This window comes from Rhinolophus hipposideros, assembly GCF_964194185.1.
Source record: "Rhinolophus hipposideros genome assembly, chromosome: 17".
NCBI lineage: Eukaryota > Metazoa > Chordata > Mammalia > Chiroptera > Rhinolophidae > Rhinolophus > Rhinolophus hipposideros.
The window spans coordinates 1,978,412-1,999,535 of NC_138063.1; the positions used below are offsets into that span (position 1 = coordinate 1,978,412).

At 51.2% G+C, this 21,124-nt stretch overlaps 1 protein-coding gene across 5 annotated transcripts in view; it reads left to right on the forward strand.

Annotated features, from left to right (window-relative positions):
• Positions 1–21,124, forward strand: part of ZNF516 (zinc finger protein 516) — a 113,958-nt gene that overhangs the window by 33,264 nt on the left and 59,570 nt on the right. For 4 of the 5 annotated variants that reach the window (XM_081078647.1, XM_081078651.1, XM_081078648.1 and 1 more), the window contains exon 2: positions 11,180–13,107. In XM_081078647.1, the coding sequence (XP_080934773.1) occupies positions 11,358–13,107 (1,750 nt within the window). In that variant the 5' untranslated portion in view covers positions 11,180–11,357. Of the gene's footprint in view, positions 1–2,424; positions 2,548–11,179; positions 13,108–21,124 lie in introns of those variants that run through there. The other variant, XM_081078650.1, reaches the window with a different exon arrangement.

A 21,124-nucleotide genomic window follows, 5' to 3' on the forward strand; every position in this document is an offset into this window, starting at 1 on the left:
CAGGGACACTCGATTTCAAGTTCCGTATGTGTCCTCTCCAGGGACTTGGGGGTGGGACTAGGAGCTCTGAAATTCAAAAACATGCCTCGTTGTATTTTACATTTACGTTTCCCCCAAAGCTCTTGCTGGATAAGATGCTTTTGCTTCAGAAAAAGTTCCCCTTCCTCATTTCTACAAGGTGGTGTAGGATGGCTTCAGCTGCTGCGTTTTCTTAACTTTCGTGGCTGAATAACAAACACAAAGACATTATTATGGGGAATTGAAGTGGAATTTTGTGTGTTCGTCTTTTTCTGTTCCTTTTGAGAACAGTATACATGGTCTTTTATCTTCAAACCCCAGGACTTGCAGTGATGTGTCTCACTAAGTGTGCTTGAAAGTGTGTTTTCAGACGGGCAGTGCAGGGTAAGTCCCGGGGCCATGTGACATCATGGTCTTGTCACGAATTGCTCTTTGTAAACACGCTCTGATAGACCTCTGTCCTTCGGAGGCTGCAGTCTCCAGCTGCTTTCAAAGGTGCTGGGTGTCAGTGACACCCGGGTCGTGCTCCAGCACTTCCTGGCCGTCGTGCATTTGGAAAACTGACGTTGGTTACAGTGCACGTGTGTCACCTAGGAAAGCACTTGGGGGGACTTGTCCTTTTATAACTTTGATCCTTTTAATGTACTGATGGGTGTTTGCACAGTGGCAACAGAATCTTAAATAATTTCTTGCATCTTATGCCTTTCAGCTAGTCTACGAAAATATATTCAATTTAGGCTACCTTCACAGAAAATGTTCCTAAGCACTCGGTTAGAATTCAGTAAGAGCGAGGCTGGAAATGCTTATTTCCCCCCTATGTGCTTTTTATTAATGAAGGGATTTGGGGGGCCGGCTTCTGGGCTGAGCAGGATACCTGGGAAGGTAATGTTTAACAGGGTGCCTATGGCTGACTGCACATAGTTCTCTCTCTTTGTGTCCTTGGGCACAATTCTGTCTTTCATTTGATGATGGGGACTCTGGGCTCTTTCACAAAAAGCACAGAAGAAAGAGATAATGGTAGACAGGTATTAATTGCAGTCTGTTTTCTTATACTGGGAGAGAAATGTTGGTTTTAGGTAAGAAGCTGAAAAATAGGTCAGTGTGGGTATTGGGGGGCGAATACTGCCTTTGGCTATTGGTTAATGTGGAATAAAATACAGCTTATTTATAGAAACAAATTTCAGTTAAAATGTATTTTGTAATCAACTAATGGGAATTTCAAAAATTATGTGCAGTAGTCCAGGAAGTGTTCCATAGTAAGAAAATAGAGTGACTTTCTGTACGATTGTTTGTTTTCACTGCTGATAATTTTTTTTAAAATTAAAAATATTTACATTATACTGGATTGGTGATAGTTTCTACACTTTAGAGTTCAGGCTCACTAACAACCTATACGCCCCTTTTCAGGGGGATTTTCCCCCCCGTAGTTTATTTGAGGTCTTCTGATCTTCCGTGTTTGTTTTAAAAATAGAAATATAGACGTCTCCATTTTCTCTGGTGTTCCCCAAGCTTTCAAGTGTTTCTGAATTACTCGAAACGGGGGCTTTGATCATTGTGGTACAGGATGTAAAAAGAGTCAAACTGAAAACTCACTGTTTTTGTGGTTCATGTAATGAGTAGCGAGTGATTTTTTTTGGGTCTAGTTTTCTGAAAGCTGAGAAGTCCCTCAGTGACGACAGACTTCATTGGAGCCGCCCAGTTTGGGAGAGATGCAGCTTTGAGCTTCTGGAAAATAGGGCTCTTGATGGAAATGGTGACAGGACCGCTTACGGCACTCACGTTGGGGCTGCTCTCAGCAGCAGGCCAGGGCCTCCAGCAGGACGTTTATCTGCAGAAAATCACAGAACGAGCTCCCAGCGCCTGTTCCTTTTGTTTTTCTCTTTTGCAGTTTGGTGAGGCTTACGTTTTCAAGGACAAATAAGTTGACAAAGTCACTACTTAATGTAAGACTTGGGAAATAGTGGAAAACAGATCACCCTAATGCATTCATTTTGGAGACCAAAAGAGAAAACAAGGGGCACTCATTTTCTTTTGATAGAAAAGAAATGCCTTCCTTTATTGTCAGATGGACTCCACTCTGGGATTTTCAGGATCTGTTGTTATGACTGCGGGAGCAACACGCTACCTCCTCCCTGTTTATTCCTGGACTTTCTGAATGTGATTGGGAATTCTAGTCATCTGCTCGGCTGTTTCTCCACAAGGTCAGACTTGACCCCCAATCTTTGTGGTTTAGTAAAAGGACATTTGGGCAGCTTGTGTATTCATGTTAGTATCTGTTTTCTTTTGGAAACATGATGGTATATGATCCTCACTGTCAGCAAACCGTCTTCCGCTTGTACCTTGCATCTGGAGGTGGACGTGGCACCCCTCTCTTCTTCTGAACAGGAATTTCTTTGGGTTTTTGACAGCTTGTGGTAAACAACTGCATAAAAGGCAACCTACTTGCAGAACAGCATTCAGGTCACCCAAGCGCTTCGGCTGTAAATGGAGCGCCGATTCTAAAGCTGTGGTCGGAGGTACAGAACCAATGTGAGTCTTGCTTAAATGATGAGGGAGTTTGCGTAATCCCACCTTGTTATGCACAGTCTGTGGCATGGTTACATTTGGGGACTAGCATGGTGGCACGTGTTTTGATTTATTTGGAGGTGCTAAATAATTTAAAGGAGATCTTTATTTAAGAAAATGGAATTTTGTCACCGTCCTATTGATGGTTTGTTCACATTGCCTCGTGTTCTGAACAAAGCGAGGGTGAGACTCACCTTTAAAACGAGTGTTTTGGGGCAGAAATATGGGCGCACATGGTTCTTTGGGTGCTGGGAAATGAGGCCTCTTGTCGGCAGTTGCGCGTTCCTAGGCCCTGGGATAGTGGATTTGTGTCTTTTTTCCCCTCGTGGGGGAGTTGGGGGCGGTTCTTGTCAATGCAGCCGATTCTGGTTGCCGTTTTTTTCACTTCTTGTTAGAGTGGAAATGTAGTTGGCATATAATGGATTATTCATTGGTCCCAGCAAGCAGCCTCAAGGCCTTGTCGTCAGTGGTCCTTACTCTCCCCGCCGTGAATGGGTCACTTTATGGAGCCACTCAGACCCTAGTTTGGGGACGATAAGCCTGGAATTGTTCATCTCAGGCAGATTGGTGTGTGGGGAGAGGAACTCCTTATTGTTGTTCTGGAATTTCTCCCCATTTGTTCAGAGAATGAGCTTTTTGTCTGGGCAGTTCATCAGCGGGCAGGGTGTTCATGATGTATTTTAACTCAGGGCTCATACGCTACAGTGTAACCAGTAAAGCCCGCTTCGTTGTCTGCAGGAGAACAAGCGCCTAGTATAGTCAGCCCAGCACCCAGTGGGCGTGCCCTGTGGCCACCGCACGTGGGCTGCCCAGAAAGTGCCCTCAGCGCACTGCAGGCTGAGCTGGAGACTTCTCTTGTGACTCTGGGATTTGTCCTTTGCGCTCCCGTCAGTGTCCCGAGCCTCCTGTCTGCTGGGAGAGCTTTTCTTTGTAAGGGCATCTCCCCTACCTCTCAGTTCCCGCATTTCCCAAGTTCTCCGGTCTCCGGTGCTCTGCATGCTGGACGCGGACCCACTAATTCTGCCTTTTGGGAGCCCGTTGTCTCCCTGAAAGTGACGAGAGGTGGAGAGAAGGATAAGTGACCAGGAAAGCATGGCGTGCAGGAAAGCAAAACTATTTCTAAATATCTCCATATTGTTGATCAATGGACTAGGAATGAAAACTACCCCACTAGAGAGTCTTTGACAAATAGCGCCAGCTTCCCGTTCAGCTTCTCTAACTTGAGAAACACGTCTCCTTGTAGGAAGTGCCCCCAGCTTTCCGGCAGCCCCCGCCCCCCAGCCTCACTTGTGTCTACCAGTCAGGGTTCGGTCACTTTCAAGAAACATGTGGCATTGCTCTTTTATGAAAATTACTCTAAATGTTAGAGGTCATTTGAAAATTCTCCTTCTGAGACTTTTTTCAGGGTAAGAGTTTGATAGAATTGACTTTGATAGTTTGGGGGAAATCAGTACAAAACTGGCTGGCTTTTGCTTTGTGTTGGTTTAATTCACAGCAGAAGGTGGCAAGATTTGCCATAGAATAAGAGATATGCTTACTGTTTAAAAATATAGCATATTTTATCCTCCCTCCCCCCATGACGCCGTATTTATCTGGTCAGAAAGTGATTGTTTGAAGCAGGTAAGAAAGCACTCAGTGGCATTCCGGGGGGTGCCTTGGGAAGCCATGGAGCCACCCTCTTGAACACCCAGGTAAGTGCAGGTTGGTAGTGACACCGCACTCACTGCCTGAGGCCACCCAAGCCACCCATGTCAGCCAGCAGTCACTTAAAACAAACACTACTTTCCTTTGAACAATTTCATATTGTTCAGACAGTTTTTCGTTGAATTTCAAATACTAGGATTAGCAAAAGGTAGTTTCCCCACTGCATTCCTTAGAGCCCTGTGAGCTTCCTGGGGGCCTGGGAGGGGAGGGGAGGCTGGTGGGGGGCCACAGGCTCCCCCAGAGTAGCTCTGCTTTCAATTGTTTTCCTGGGGTCACAAGTAGGAGTCATTCCTTTTAACTTCTTCTGTGAAAAACTTCCAAAATGCATAAAAGATAGAGTAGCTGACAGACACGCACACACCCACCATCTAGAGCCTGCAGTTGTTAGTATTTTGATGGACGTGTATCTGCCTTCTTGCTCTTTTCTGTAAACCACCTCTGAGGTACGAAGGTTCGCTCATGTTAGCAACCTAAGGCAGGTCCCAGCAGTGGCCAGGTCCCAAGTCCGGACTGAGCGTCTTCCTAGGAGGGCCTGGAGCTGTCCCTGGGCCGCGTCTGTGGTGACAGGGGACTTGGTCATTGTGTTAAACAGCCTGTGACAGTACGGTCACCTGGGCCCAGTGACTCCATGGGGGTTACTGTGGAGCAATTTCAAATTTAGCTGCTTAAGTGTTTGTTAGTGTGTCCTTTTGAATTGATCAAACCAAATATTGTCATGGCCAGTGACCAGGTCTCTTTGGGCACTGCACTGCCATCTCATTCATTCATTCTACAGTCATTAATTAATTATGGGGCCTGACATGTGTGGACCACGTGTTGTATGCTAAACATCATACCTTGTATGCATTAGTTTAAATCTCACAAAATACCATAAGTCATATTACCATCATTTACATTTTAAAGATGAACAGATGGGCTAAGACACTTGCCCAAAGTCACACAACTGACCCAAGTGAGTGGCACCGCAAGGTTTGCCTTCCAGTCGTCTGACCTTGAAGCTCCAGGTCTAGACTCCCTCTCCCAGCGCTGTGGTGCCCGCCCACTTTACCTCTGGCCCTGTACTCACCTGGACCTCGGGGGAGAGAGCGAGATATTCTGTGAGCCTGCCTCATAATGTATGCATCTGACACACAGGTGGGTGACGGATTAAAGAACCAGTAACAGTAACGTGTCCAACACGTGCTGGGATATGGCTGGGGCCATACTGAGTCCTGGGGTGTGAGCAGGGCGTTCGGTCCTGGACTCGGGTGCAGGAGTGCGGCCCCTACAAGTAGAGGCAGGGAGGATTTGGGTCTCATTCTAAGGGCATGGAAACCTGTGACGTCTCAGAGAGACCAGCCAACTCTGCATTCTGGATCTGATTTTTGGCTTGAGACTGCAGATGCAGCCAGATGCAGGTAGGATGCTGGCGGAAGGCAGAAGACGGAGCTCAGACAGACCATCGTGTTTGTGGGTGTGTCCTCGGGACCAGGGAGTCACCTGCAGCCTAGTGCCCATCCCAGACCAGCCTGGACTCGCCTTGGGAGACGTAGCTGTGCCTGGCCAGTGCAGCCATCACTTCCCTCCCTTCCTGCACTTCCAGACGCTTCCATCTGCCCTGCTGGAGATGGCCAGGGTGCTGTTTTCCAACTGTGTGTTTACGCGGTGTTTCTCTTTCTGACTTCTGGGTTCCCGGAAGCTAAGCCTGTTTCTTAGTCACCCTTAAACTTTAGACTCCCAGATGTGGTCCGACGCCCAGTGGGCCCAAAGGGCTTGTGATGAGCCCCTTCTTAAGTGTGACCCTGTCACACAGCCCTGTGGGGTCCGAGCCTGGACAAGCTGTGCTGGTAGGAGGTTCGCACTTAGGTCTTTCTAGGTCCCTCAGCTGTGGTGAAGGGCCATTCCTGCAGGCTGTGTCCGGAGCTTGGCTTCAGAGGGTTTGCATATAGGAGTCCCTAGAGCAGGTGGTGGGCACTTGTCCTCAGTTCAGTGGGTCACCTGGTACGCTTCAGGAAGTGACTTCTCTGGACTGTGTTACATCAAACACACAGTTCCCAGGGTCCTCACATTCAGAAGCGATTTATTCGATGAGACGTGTGCCCACAGATTAAATTCACCCCAAACTCAGTGATTGTAAGCAGCCTGGGAAAGGCTCTTCATTTCCATCGCTCTGTGCAGGCGAAGGGTGTCTGAGGTGTGGCAGTGACCTTGTGTGCGTATTCAGACCTAGTGCTTTCTTTATGTGTTCACTTGGTTATTTTTGAAAGTTTAGCTACAATTTTATTTTCATAACTTTTATATTTTGCCTGCTTAAACCCCTTCCCACATCCATTATGATGCAGTTTTGTTGTAAATACACATTTTTTATTTTCTTTAATAAACATTTTAGTTTTTCTTATTTTTTATAAATGTGACTAAATAACCTTTCTTAAAATAGAATGCATTGAAAATTACATAAGGCATTTAAAAAAAGTAGCTTCAAACTGTTCATTGCATCTCTACGGAAACACACACACACACACACACACACACACACAAAGACATTCATTGGAAATCTATTTTAAAACTCTAAGCAGCAAGCCATTTTTATGCCTAAACAATTAAATTACAGTCTTGTCTGGCAAGGTCCCAATGACACCCTTGGAAAAAGTTAGTAATACAATAACAAAACTATGATTCATTACGGGCAGAATACATTCCAGTGGGACTGCATTTCATGTGCATGTATACCTGGGGGTGACGTTTGTTGTACGTCATTCCCCCTCTCCCCAATATTTGTGTTGCTGGAAGGCTTTTTGTTCCCTCTGGGTAAAAAGCTAGCATTTGTTTACACGTGTGATGAGGCTCGTCATCTTTAGGGTGGTGTGTTTCAGGGAGAGTCGGAACACCAAAGCGCGTTTGTCTGCAAGAGTAAAGTGGAGGCAGCGTGGTAGGGACATGCATCAGGCTGGAACCCAGCAGTGTCACACTTCCACAGGGGGGCGTCTAGAGGTGCACCACTCCCCACCAGGGCCACAAGTAAATGGGGAGAAACCCTCTGAGACCCTCCCTCTCAGAGGCCGGTGGGCTTTTGAAAAAGGGAGCAAACAAAGCCGGTGGTGCCAGGAGGCTGACAGCATCCCCATCAGCCCTCTTACTGGGATGGCTGCCCGGGGCGCATTTTTAACTTGGAAGTTCTGATGACAGCATTCTTGTTCTTTTTGGGAAAAGAAGTGATGACTTTGTCTTAAATAGCCATTTTTCTGGCAGTTAAAAAGAATGATCGCAAAGGTCTGTTGATTTGGCCACGAAGGAGAGCTAGTTGCACGGAAGGAATTACGTTTTTGACTGTTTCTTTAAAGGTTTGCAAGAAACTTCATTAGTGTACTGTGGGCATTGGGACTGAGCCTCTGAGAGGGAGTTTTGTTGATGTTATGATTTCCTCAAGAAGATGGTGTTTTGGGCTGAACTAGTTACTACTGTTACAGCATTTTTTTCCATTTCTACATTTCTCCCTTCCAACTATCTTTCAGTTCTTTAAAAATGCACCCCTTGCAGTTGGCACAGGGATTTAAAGAGAGGCGTCATTTTGAAAGATGGAGGTGGGTGGGCAGAGAAGTGGGAGCCCAGGGAGAAGAGCTGTTTAGGGGTCACAGGGGTGCCGTCATGCCCTTACTTGGGCTCCTGTAATGGGGACCCTGTTGGCTTCAGGCACAGCTTTGAAGCTAGTTTCAGAGGGAGCCTGAGAAGAAATAGAAACTATATTCTGTAGTCTTTGGGCTTCTTGAGGAAATGTGTCCAGGCTTTGGCTGGGGTTCAGGGTGCTGGGGAATTGAAAACTTAAATGGATTTCTCAGCAAGCAAATGTGGCCACGGGAAGCCTTCGCAGACATGCAGGAGATTCTGAGGCCCCCAAAGGAGAGAAGTAGAGCAGTGCCGTCACACTAACTCGTGTACTCCCAGTGGCCAGGAGGCTGGAGGTGGCCGGGGCTGTGACCACCTGTGACCTGCTGTGATGGCCTGGGGGGCAGGACGCTGCCCGGTATTCCTCAGAGGTGTGGCAGGTGTGGAGGGCGTGCAGTCAGGCGGGTGTGGTACTGCTCACACACTGTTCGCTGTGCTGTTTCAGGAGATCTGAGTGGCGATCGGAGTAGGTGCTGGGGGGACACATGGCTGCTTCATGTCATGTCCTGACTTTCAGGACCTCATGGAGGAGGAGCTGTGCTTAGGGGGTGAAGGATGCCCCCTGAAAGCCAGGCAACTGGTTAATGGAGGGCCAGGGCTCCCAGGGTCCACTCTGTACCCCTCAGCACTGGCCGAGACCCCAGGACCTGCCTCACCTGGATGTCATGGAGATGGGTCTCCATGCGCCCAGACCAGAGCTGCCACCTGGCTTGGAAAGAGCCCCTTGAATTGGAGAACGTGGTGGCTTTTCACATCCTTTATGGACCAACTTAGTGGTCCAGTGGAGTCCAAAATTATTTCAGTGCCACCAGTTTCCAGGGTTTCAGTTGTTTTCCCTCTGTAAATTCATTTCTGTACGGTTCTTCAAACTCCTGAGATCTTTATACCCAGATTAGGTCACTACGTTAAATATAAATAGTATGTTTTATTCATGCTTTTATATATTACATCACATTCAGCTTTTGAGGGGATGAAATAAGCCCTGGGATCGAAGCGGGTGTGTGCAAACTATTTGCCTTATAAAATCATCCTAAATAATATACAGCCACCCACAAACTTGTGCTAAGACTAAAACTGCTTGTACAAATAAATTAGCTTAAAATGTCATTAAGACGTGTTCTCGTTAGCCTCTTTTGTTTTTCCTTGTTTTTTTTTTGTGGGGGTTATTAATTCATGTTGTTGGAGTCATTGATTTTGGGGTCCCGGTCCTGTCAGGAGGATCCTATGTACGTCTGCTCGTCTGACAGGTACAGGACACCTGCCTGTGCAGCTTGGCTTCTGGCCTTTACTCGCCAGAGTTTGATGGTCAGACTGCATTGCTTCTTTACGTGTCTGGGAAGCATGCTCACGGGGCTTTCTTGAAAGGTGTTTCAGAATGCATAATTCTAACTCAGATTTCACCTTTGTGCGGGCCTGTGGAGGAGGCGTTTGGAGGGAGCGGGAGGGGTGCTGGGTCTTCACAAGGCCTGTGCTGGACAGCGTCTCCACCCTTGGCAAAGTGGGGGAAGGACAACGTGAGGCACTCAGAACCCGTCACCTTGGGGGTGTTTGGGGGGTGCACCCATTGCTCCTCCCTTCTGTGGCCAGTATTCTTTTCGGTGTCTGCTCCGGTGGAAACATTGCAGGTGGGACCACCCAGAGTAAGCAGGGAGTCGCTGGCCAGGTTCTTCTGGGAGAGAACCTCTCATCTTTGAATAGAAAATGGACATCAACACACTAGTTCAGAACCAGAAACACAGAGCTTCTTCACATTTCGTCAGCTTTTCAATCTGAGTTGTTAGTGTGTATGACGATTGGGACTCTAAAAACATGGCTTCCTGTCCACGTGGAGCTTTTTGAAAGAAAACCGGCCCTTCTGGGTGCCTTTGGGTGCAAGTCTGGAGAGCCTGCCCCGCAGTGACTCTTACTTCTGCCCGGAGAGGAGAAGGACGCAGCTCCCATCCTGGTTGCTGTGTGGGCTCGCCCCGCCCGCCCTCCCGCCCTCCTGCCTCCCATCAGAAGTCTGTCCTGAACTCGGTCTCGCATCCCTTCTCGTGGGCTCACTGTTTCATTTATGTTCCACTTCTCACAAGTCAGATGGAAATTCCTGTTTGGAATGCACACAGTGGCTTTTCAGTGTGTATCATTTGGGGCTCACGCGGTGGTTTACAGGCATTTGGCTGGCTTTCCCGCAGCACAGAGGCTTACCCGCTGGGTGCCAGGTACAGCACTGGGCACCCCTTGTCCACTCAGCGGAGACCTGTGCTCAGGCTGCTGGAAACGCCCAGGTGCCTGGAGGAGTGGCTCAAACCAGTGCCTGCCCTTCATTCTGGAGGGCAGACGGGCATGAAAGTGATGTTAGTGACACCTGGGGAGGCAGGACCAGCCTCCCTGGGGAGGAAGGCACTGTGGGAATCTGACCTGTGGAGAAGTGGGGAGGCCGCCTGACCTCCCGGGGTCCTCAGGGGATTCTGCACCCAGGACTCAGTCCTCTGGCCAGAGTTTAGGGTGCCTTTGGGGGGAGAGCAGGAGAAAAGAGACAGGACCAGGACAGGATGGGCATTGTAAGGTGCGCCTAGGAATTTGGGCTCTCTAAGAGGCGGCGAAGACCGAATGTTGCTGTGGAAATGGTCTCGTGGTCACACACCTGGAAGTGGTGTCAGTGGGGCCGCCAGCGTCAGCGGCTGGTTCAGGGCACAGATCGTGAAGGAGCTGAGGGTTCCCTTCCTGCACTCCCTTGCCTCTCTTTTCCTACACGGTCTGTGTTCTTAACTGAAGCCTCACTTCCCACCATCTGCACACCTTAGTAAGTCCTTCACAATGGGACTGCCTTGCAGCTCACTTACACCCGCAGGCGCCCTGACCCCATGGTTCTTTGCCACCCGTCCTTGTCCCCTCCATTTCTCTGCTCCTCATTCCCGTGCTCTCCTCATCCTGCAGCTGCTTCTTACACATGTGGGAACTCTGACCAGTCTTGCATTAAAGACGATATCTTTTTGATAAAAATTCCTTTAGTGCAAAATCATTTCCAGTGTTTTATTTTAATGAGTTAGCACACGATTATTATCAACCGTTAATTGTTTAATTTTTGATCTTTGAAAGGAAAGCAGCTCCTTGTATGTCGCTTAGGATTGTTGTTGGTGCCTCTTGAATTTGGAGTAGGTGGATATTTGTAAGAAGAGGCGTGTTGCTCACTGTCTGTGGATGTCACTGGGTCCCTGTTCCCACGGGGAGCCTTGTTCCTAAGCGCTCTGTGTCTTTTCCGCTCCAGGTGCTTGCGGCCATCCGCCATGCTGTCCAGGTAGGACATGCACGACGTCGTGGCAGGCGCGTCTCTGCAGCTGGGCGGCAGAAGGCTCCTCTGACCATGGAGAGATAAGACCTCATCCCGCAGGCCTGCCTGACAAAAAGCCGTGCCCGCTGGGGCTGGGCGAGCCCCTGTCCCCAAGATGGATCGCAACCAAGAGGCCGAGATGGAGCTGAGAAGGGGCCCCAGCCCCACCAGGGCCAGCAGGAGCCCGGAGGTGGACGGGGACAAGGCCGTGAGCCACAGCTGCTGCATCTGTGGCAAAAGCTTTCCCTTCCAGAGCTCCCTGTCCCAGCACATGCGCAAGCACACGGGGGAGAAGCCCTACAAGTGCCCCTACTGCGACCACAGGGCTTCCCAGAAGGGCAACCTGAAGATCCACATTCGCAGTCACCGCACGGGGACTTTGATCCAGGGCCACGAGCCTGAGGCCGGCGAGATGCGTGTGTCTGAGGGCCTGGATGGCTGCACCAGCCCCACGAAGAGCACCTCGGCCTGCAACAGGATCCTGAACGGCGCCACGCGGGGGGACAGCAGCCAGATCCTGCTGCGGAGCAGCAAGAAGGAGGCGGGAGGCGGTGCGGGCGCCGCGGAGGACGGCCGGGCGGCGGCGCAGTGCTCCTTCTGCAGGAGCAGCTTTGAGCGCAAGAAGGACCTGGAGCAGCACGTGCACCAGGCGCACAAGCCCTTCAAGTGCCGGCTGTGCCCCTACGTGACCCTCCGGGAGGAGTCCCTGCTGAGCCACGTGGAGAAGGACCACATCACGGCGCAGGGGCCGCGCGGCGCGGCCTGCGTGGAGAACGGCAAGGCCGAGCTGCCCCCCGGCGAGTTCCCGTGCGAGGTGTGCGGCCAGGCCTTCAGCCAGACCTGGTTCCTGAAGGCGCACATGAAGAAGCACCGGGGCTCCTTCGACCACGGCTGCCACATCTGCGGCCGGAGGTTCAAAGAGCCCTGGTTCCTCAAGAACCACATGAAGGCGCACGGCCCCCGGGCGGGGAGCAGGAACAGGCCCCGGAGCGAGCTGGAGCCCATCGCCACCATCAACAACGTGGTCCAGGAGGAGGCCATCGTCGCCGGCCTGGCCCTCTACGAAGTCTGCACCAAGTGCGGGAACCTGTTTACAAACCTGGACAGCCTGACCGCGCACAACGCCGTGCACCGCCGCGTGGAGGCGGGCCGCGCGTGGGTCCCGGCCGGCGAGGGCGCGGCGCCCGGCCCCGCGGACGCCCAGGAGCTCTTCCTGCAGTGCCTGAACCTGTGTCCGGCCGGGACCGCCGCGCCCGCCCTCGCACGGGCCGGCCAGCGAGTGGCCGAGCTGGACCCGGTCAACAGTTACCAGGCCTGGCAGCTGGCCACCAGGGGCAAGGTGGCGGAGCCGGCCGAGTACCTCAAGTACGCGGCGTGGGACGACGCGCTGGCCGGGGACGTGGCCTTCGACAAGGAGCGGCGCGAGTACATCCTGGTGAGCCAGGAGAAGCGCAAGCGCGAGCTGGAGCCCGGCGCGCAGGGCCCCCCACGCAAGAGGGCGGGTGCGCCCGCGGACTGCGCGCCCGGGCCCCCGGAGCCCCGGCCCCCCGCGCGCCCCAGCCGCCGCGCCGCCGCGCCCGCGGCCCAGGGCAAGTCTTCCGAGTGCTTCGAGTGCGGCAAGATATTCCGCACCTACCACCAGATGGTGCTGCACTCGCGGGTGCACCGCCGCGCGCGCCGCGACAGGGACAGCCCCGCGCCCCGCGCGCCCCGCGCCCGCTGCGGCTCGCTCAGCGAGGGAGACTCGGCCTCGCAGCCCAGCAGCCCCGGCTCGGCCTGCGCCGCCGCCGACTCCCCGGGCTCCGGCCTGGCAGAGGAGGCCGCCGACGACAGCGCAGAGGAGGGCGCAGCTGACCCTGCACCAGGTGAGCGCGTGCGCCCGAGCGGCCAGGGCTAAGGTGCCTGGCGCCCAGGGACCCCACGCCCGGGGAGTCTGGGCTCGGGTGGCTCTGCACTCAGGTGGCCCTTGCCCAGGCGGCCCCGCCCCAAATTCCTGCGGCTAGGTGGCTCAGAGCCAGGTAGGCTTTGCTCAGTGTTTTGCGCCCAGGTCGCCCTGTGCGTGGGTATCCCTTCCTAAGGTGTGTCTGAATGGAAGAGGTCCAGGCCCAATAGCCCTGCATTCAGGAGGCTCAGGTGATCCAGGTGCCCAGATAGACCTGGCTCCCAGGTAACCAATGCCCAGACAGTCAGAGCTCAGATAACCCTGCACCCAGGTGGCCCAGGCCCAGCAACCGGTAGCCGGGTGGCTTATTGTCCTGCACCCAATATTCCTGTGCCCAAGTAGCCCTTTCCCAGGTACCCCATGTCCAGCTAGGCTGGGCTCAGGCAGTACCGCACCCAGGTGGCCCTGAGCTTGGGCTGGCGGGCGCAGACATAGATGCCTGTCAACTCTACTTCAGGCTCCTTTTTGTTCACTGCCCAGACATGTTGCATAAATGACCGCCTTTAACCCACCGAGTTGGTGGTCTCTCTGGGACATTAGTCGTTTGAGTTTAGAACAGGTGGCAGACCTCCCACCAGTCCTAGGGCAGTCCCAGGCCTCGCTCTCTCACCATACAGTGTGCACACGCGTGCACACACAGGGGAACCGGCGCATAAGCCGCAGGCACACACACACACTTCCTCTGCCCGCTCCGCCCCGCGCCAGGCAGCCAGTGAAAGAGTACCTTCGAATCCGTGTGCACTTATAATTAATCTCCCTGGATTCTCGTAAACCCTGTGGGTTTAGAACAGCTAATTGGCACAGCTTACTTTCCAAGCAACAGCTATGTAAACATTTGAAGATGCTTGGCAAACTTTGTAGTCATCATTTTCCTACTTTTTGTCAGTTGTAAACATTTTCATACTTTTCATTGTTTTTTGTTTTGGGTGATCCTTGCAGGTTACAGAACTTGTAACTTTCTGCACACAACCAGGAATGTTTCCTCACTCCTTGAAAACCTACTAATGGCTGTTGCTTTTACCTGAGAGGTCAAGGGTGGTGGAAGCCCAGTGGCTTCAGCAGGGCTATTTCTCTTTCTAAGTGTGTGCGCACGTGTGTAGGGGCACCATCACACTTTATGCTGGGGCCCGCATTTCCCATTTCATTGCTCAGTCATTAACCGTGAGGGGCAGCAGGGGGCTACGTTGTTCTCTGAAAACACCAGGCTTGTTCCTGGAGCTTTTCTGGAGTCTTCCCACAGTTTATGATGTAAAACCTGGTGAAGCCAGTTGTGACCTCAGGGTGGCATTTTAATTCTTGGTTTCACTCTTTTAAAAACTTCACAACTAGAGATTTTTCTTGATCTTTTCCAGTAACAGGATGACGCCTGTTTGGAGCACGTTACATAAAATATTAGGGTGGCTCTAAATCTTATTTATTTGTTTGTTTTTTTACTTTATGACAGACATTTTTAATACTTGCAAAAAGTCTTGGGCCTGGTCCCCATGGATTGTGATGGCAGTCAAGGGAGCTAATTCAGACTTTGTTCTAAATTAGACTTTGTTCTTCTTAGGTTCACTAATTTTAGAGATTTATCATTTACTTAATGAGAGTACATATATATTTTCTCTATATGTAACTTATTTTCTGAGACATTTAATGCCTCAGTTGATTCTGTAACAACATTGTATGTGGTAGTTGAGTGTAACGTCTCACCAATAGGCTCACCAGAATATTGTCGCTTATTGAGAAACTAGAAAAAGAAATCCATGGCACGACTGTGGCAGATCCCGTTGAAGAACATTGTAGGTCTGCTCGCGTCACTGTTTTTCGCCCCAGAGGACAGTATCTTTCCTCCTAAAAATACAAAGTTTTCAATCATAGCAGCCTTTAATGGTCTAGTAGAGCAGTAAATTGCTGATTCATGGATGCGCTGCAAGGAGAGACCCGTGTTACATGGATTTAATACTCACGAAAGACTCTCATTAGAGGGTTTGGCTAGGGTTTCTGAAGCAGCTACTTCAGAAAAACAGACCGGTGTTTTGGGTCCTGTCTTAGGATCTGTGCCTTTGTTTTCTTAAAAATATGCGTGCAACTTTGGAAGATGCTCTCTTTTCTTGTTACTAAAAGATTCCTTAGATCTTTAGACATTTTAAATGACTTTAAGTTCTCATAGAACTTTGGTGGGGTGACTGCTTAAAATCATTAGGGCAGATATGGAGAAATCGGGGGACAAAAGATCACGGTCATCCCCCTAACAATGAATCAGCTCCTGTGGCAGCACAGTTGACATTAGAATTCAGAGCTTTGTGACCCTTCCAGGAAATCCGCATTGCGTCCTAATCGTACCCAGAGAGTTTTGAACATTCAGGAGTGGACGTGAGTGCTACTTGTGCATCTGGAGACAGTTTGCATTATCAGATTAATCGAAAGAAACGTCTTTATTTCATGAAAGGTTCGTTCTCTGTGGAATGTTACCGTTGACTCCTTGGGAGAACTCTGATTGTCACAGATGTGTGTTTCCTCGTAAGACTGGGTGCCGGCAGCCCTCGTCACTAAGGTAAAATAGTAGAACAAAGTTGTGAATAAAAGTCAATACTTTGAAATGTGTTACTGAGCTAGACTTTAATCCTCCCTCAAGAAAGCGACCTGGCACGGATGGAAAGTACACTTTTGGAGTTCACAAAAATTAATTCTTTTCATTAGGGAAGAGGTGCATTGAAAGGGCCTATCAATGACGTTTAAAACATTTCCAAACACAAAGCAAACTCAGGGCGCTTAGAAGTTATCACTGAAGACAAGTGACAGTTGCTTCACAAATAAACAAGCCTAAGTCGCGTTCCGCTCAGAACGCATTCCGATGACTTAGGGGTGATGGGAGGCCACTGATCATGTCTGGAAGGGTCTGCCCAGGCACCTGGGCTGTTAGAGTTGGTGCCTCCTGATAGCCTTGCCTGGTGCCGGGGGCCATCACAGGTGTTTTCACCTGCCTCAATGCAAAATACAAGGAGCCTGTCCCTGCTCTTAATCTGGGTATCATTTCGGCTAAAACTTATGTGACTATCCCAGCCTCACCTCTTCTAGAACATCGAATCCATACTCAGTTGCGCCTACCCTCTCTATCTCTGGAGAGTCACCTTCTCTTAATAGTAAAACCTCAAGATTTAGATGACGTCATGCAAAATTGTAAGTATTTGTTTTTGACCAAACAAGATGGCAAACTACATGGCTCAACCTGGTAAGATAAAGGGCTTCGGACAAGCAGCACTGCGTCAGCGTCACATGGAGTTTGAGGAATTAAGGAGACAGTTTTCAACAATAGAAAATATGGCCAAAGGGACAACAGATAAGTAAAGGAAGAAATAGATTTGCTACCACAACTCTCCATGTTCCTGCCTCTGTGCTGGCTGCCTCTCCAGGCTGACACTCTCACACATCTTAGCGCTCATGGTCTTTCCTCCTGATGGAAAGGAGGTCCAGTGTTTTGGCTATATATTGTGAGCTGAGAGACTGGCCACTTGTCCCTGTCTGTGGATGGCTGGCGGGGAGGGCCAGACTGCAGTCATGCAGCCAGCGGAGGATGAGCAACCATCTGGTTTCTTTGTAACAGAGCATGGACATGCAGCACGGTGGAGGGGCAGTGTTTCTGTATGTCCCCCACTGTAATGGGATTTTGGGTGCATTTAGCTAACAAGGGGGAATGAGGAATGTGGGGTGCCTTGGGTGGGGAGGCCGGGCCTGCCGGGGTGGGAAGCTTTTGTAGTTACTTATTCTGAGAGCTGACTTCCGGGCTGGAACAGACGCGTGTTCATGGAACGCTCTGTCCTTCTGTTCCCATCCCCTGGAGCTGGGAGGGTCCAGTGCAGGCAACCCGAGGACCCGCCTCGCCGCCCGCTGAGTTCTGGCCTCCGACCTAGACTCCAGGATGGGGAGGGACTTTTGTCTGAACACAGGACATCATCACTGGTCCCACCAAGAGGCCAAAAATGACACCACGAAGAAGGGTGTGGACCGAGGAGGAGAGAATGAATCAAGGGAGACCAAGGGAAGTCCCAGGTGTAGACGGGAGATCAAATGGCCGTTTAAGTGGCAGTGGAAGGCAGGCATCTCCGGGAATGGTTCTCGATGGAAAACCAGTCCTAGAAGGGCTGCGGGAGGGAAGTGCTCCTTCTGAGGGGTCCAGGTGGTTTGGGGCTGTGGAATTGGTCAAGTAAAACCAGGTCACTCAGTCTCCCTCTGCCCAGCACCCACCCACTTTCCTCAGTGCCCTAGCAGCCTGAGGGTCATTTTGCATAATATCTAATAAGTGTTCACAGACAGATAGGTCGGCTGCTAGGAAGACAGTGGTGTCGGAGCCAGGCTGTGACGTGCACGATACTCTGGCCAATCCCAGGCCTTTCCCAGCCCCTGGCCCTTCCCAGCCCCGGGCCCATCCCAGCCCTGGGCCCTTCCCAGCCCCGGGCCCATCCGGGGCCCTTCCCAGCCCCAGGCCCTTCCCAGTCCCTTCCCAGCCCCTCGAGGCTTTGATTGTGAAACAAGTCACACAGCAGCCAGAGAGCCAGCCGTGTGGGGCCTGGTGACTCTAGACAATAGAGACGGAAATGGACGGGGGGCAGGTGTATTCCAGATTACAGAAGCATGGCCACAAAGTGCTAACAGAGTAGCGACAACACTGAATGGTTTCACACTGTCCAGAATACTGAGGAATTGACCTAGTCAGGAGCAGGTGAAGGAGGAGTTGAAAACTTCATATTGAATTCGAATTCATTAGCAAAATGCGGCGAAGTTCCTTAAGAAAAACACTCAGATGTACTTGACATTCGAGTGGAGGATTCTCTGGTTTAGCCAGCATCTTAGCAACCAGCAGCTCTCAGCAGCACCGGTCCTCACGCAGGCGCAGAGATGATGGTCTGTGTGGCGCTGTGGTACCCGGACGCTGTGAATTAGCGGATGAAGATCGAGCTATGACGAGAACCACATCTCATACATGTCTTACTATATTCTGATTCCCCAGGCACTGGTCATCTGTGCGTGGGTGCATACTAATCTTTGCCTGAACAGAACGCCATGTCCCTGACCTTCCAGAATGAATTTACTGTGCTGTGAAAGACATCAGACGCGAGAGATGTTGCTTTGGGATTCTCTTCCTGTCACCAAGAGACACACAGCGGATCTATGATCTCAGTATCGTCAAACACACACCATGCAAACATTTTGGTTTGCTAGCAAAATTCAAACACTTGATTTTTTTCTGTCTCTCACTTTTTATTTTTATTTTTTGGTACAAGATAGAATCATAGAATTTTAGAGCTGGGAGAAAACTGAGACATGTCTGTCCCCCATTTAACCAGCGAGGACACTGAGGCACAGGGAGCTCTTATAATTTTCCCAAAGCTGACCAGTGTGTTTATTCCCGAAGCACGGCATGGCTGGTGGGAGGCATGTGAGCTTGGGTGCCTACATGGTAAATTTTTGTTTTGTACTGAGGAGCAGTGTGTCTCTAATAAGTTCTTCAGCCCCATCAGTGTCCAGTTTCCATGGTTACAGTGTGGGGGCTGCGATGCCCGGGAAAAGCGTTGTCATTAATGTGTTCCTGTACACACAGAGTTAGAATCGCAACCGGGGCCCACAGGGTCCAGCTCCCGGCCGAGGAAGGGGTTCCTGCCCTAGTTTGCCAGTCGGGGGTTAACCACACGTGGTCTCGGATGTCTCAGACCCTGCCCAGGGTCCAGCTCCCCAGTCTGCATTCAGGCCGTCTCCGTGGGCGGGATGAGACGGGGGCAGCCACACTGCACTCCGCAGAAACTAGTTTTCTGTGTGGTGGGTGCTGGTCTCGTCCTGCCCCAGAAGGCTGCCCGTGGTAAACACTGAGGGGGCATCTCTAAAGGTTCATGATTTTCTTCGAGTCCAATAAAAAGGCATGTGCTGTGTTTACAGAGTCTTACTTGATGTAACAACGTTCCAACCATTCCCACCTTTGTTTACATCCTAAATTCCTTTCTCTCAGTCCTTGCCCTACTAGATTTAGTTTTCCCAGTCTGCGGCGTAGGAGTTGACGGCTGTGATTTTCGGCTTCTTCCCTAGGGTTTACATGTCACCTTTGCTGTTTTGTCACGAGGAGTTCTTGGTCTTCTCCAGTTGAGACTTGAACTTGTCACTCCTTCTGTGACATGCATGGACTCTTTTTAGCTGACTTTGGGTCTTTTACCCCAGTCCTGTGAGATGTGGCCTTACACATGAAGGGGTGGGTTGCACCCAGTGAAGAAGTGTCTGTAGAGTGAGTCGCCCTGATCCTGCTTCTGAACTGTGGCTTGCAGGTGGGGGCGGGGCTCTGCAGGTCAGCCTTGGAGAGGGTGACCCCCAGCAGGGTTCAGAGCTGGTGAGCTGGGGCTCCTCCTGGTAGTGCATTACCCCTAAGATGGTGCCTTGTCTCAGAGCTGTCCCAGACACATGTCACCCCAGCAGTATTTACACCCTGCTCCTGTCTCTGGGATGTGGCACATCTTACTGGGTCCCCTTCTGCACACTCTTGCCAGGTATTTGCTGAAGCACCGATGCTGTCAGCTTGCTGTTCTGCTCCACTCTTTAAGGTTCCCATGGCAAGGGGAAGAGCTCTAGCTCCCTACGCAGCCTTCTGGGGCCACAGCTGTGACCCTCACCTACCTCCCATCTCTCCTGTTGCACCTTCATTGCCCCCAAATGTCCTGGGCAGAACTCCCCACTCACCCTCGCTGTGGCTTGAACGTCCTATTTCAATACCATACATGCTGGACACTGGAAATCCCTCCCCGCCATCTTGGTGGTCCCTTCCTCTCTGCTTTGTCACCCTGGAGCCTGACGTGTGCCTTTCAGGCAGTGGCCCTCTCTGTGCCTGGAATATGTGTGTCTGTGGCAGTTTCAGGGTGTCCGTCTTGTGTCATATGTCATCAGGACATTTCTTGTCTCTCATGGAATTGTAATCTCATTGAAGGCAGGGGTCATGCCTTGTTTATCTGACACCCTGTGGTATTCATGGCACGAATAATGGCTGGCAGCCCCAGTCGGATGAATTAGGTTCACCTCTAAAGTTTGCAGTGCGCTTCGCTGAGCGTTACCTCCAGGAGGGGGTTTCTTTGCACAGGAATTGTTTCTATTGGCTCTTTAGAGGCCACATCATCTGTAACAGTAACAGAAGTGACTGGTTAGTAATAGTAGTGATGAGACTGGTTAGGAACAGTATCAATGAGGCTGGTTAGGAACAGCAGCAGTGGCTCCACTCATAGTGCTTAATGGGAACGCCTTGTGCACATACACAATTTTGAAGTTGAAAGTGCCTCCTGAAGGTGAAATAGTATCCTGGCCTCTTGGGATAGGCAGGAGGTTGGTACTTTTTAAGCAACTTTTGGGAGTTATCAGACTTGGGATGGGGCTTCTGGGAAGGCACTTTTCTCACGGCTTCTGACCCTAAACGTCCTTGTTGGTGCCATGAGCTGGGGCCTCTTCTGGAGCCATCAGTCCAGACAAGGAGCAGAAATAGGGGGGCTCTGGACTCGGTGCCCACCTGAACCCTGCTGAGCACAGGGCCCAGGGAACACGGGAGAGGAGCGTCACTCATCCCCGACCCAGGTGGTGCTGGGCACTCACCAGTACAGCTTTCGTGCACCAGGGCCGGTGCCTGCAAGTGGGCAAGGAGTGTTGTGGGAACTGTGAGGGGTGCTGGGACAGCGTCTGGAGGGCCTAGACAGAGCCCCCAGCAGATGTCCTTTCCTGGGGCAGTCCTTCCTGTGCAGTGAGGAGAAGCTGCAGAGACCCTCCAAAGCCACTGGCCCATGTGACCTGTGGCGCCAGCCCTGGATTCTCATGCTGCTGGGAAACGTCCTGTCCCAGCCAGCTGAGCCTGCTGGCAGTGGGGGTTCAGGGCCATGGCTCCAGAGTTTGGGAGCAGCAGCTCCCAGCGCTGGCACAGCCCCACTTTCAGGAGT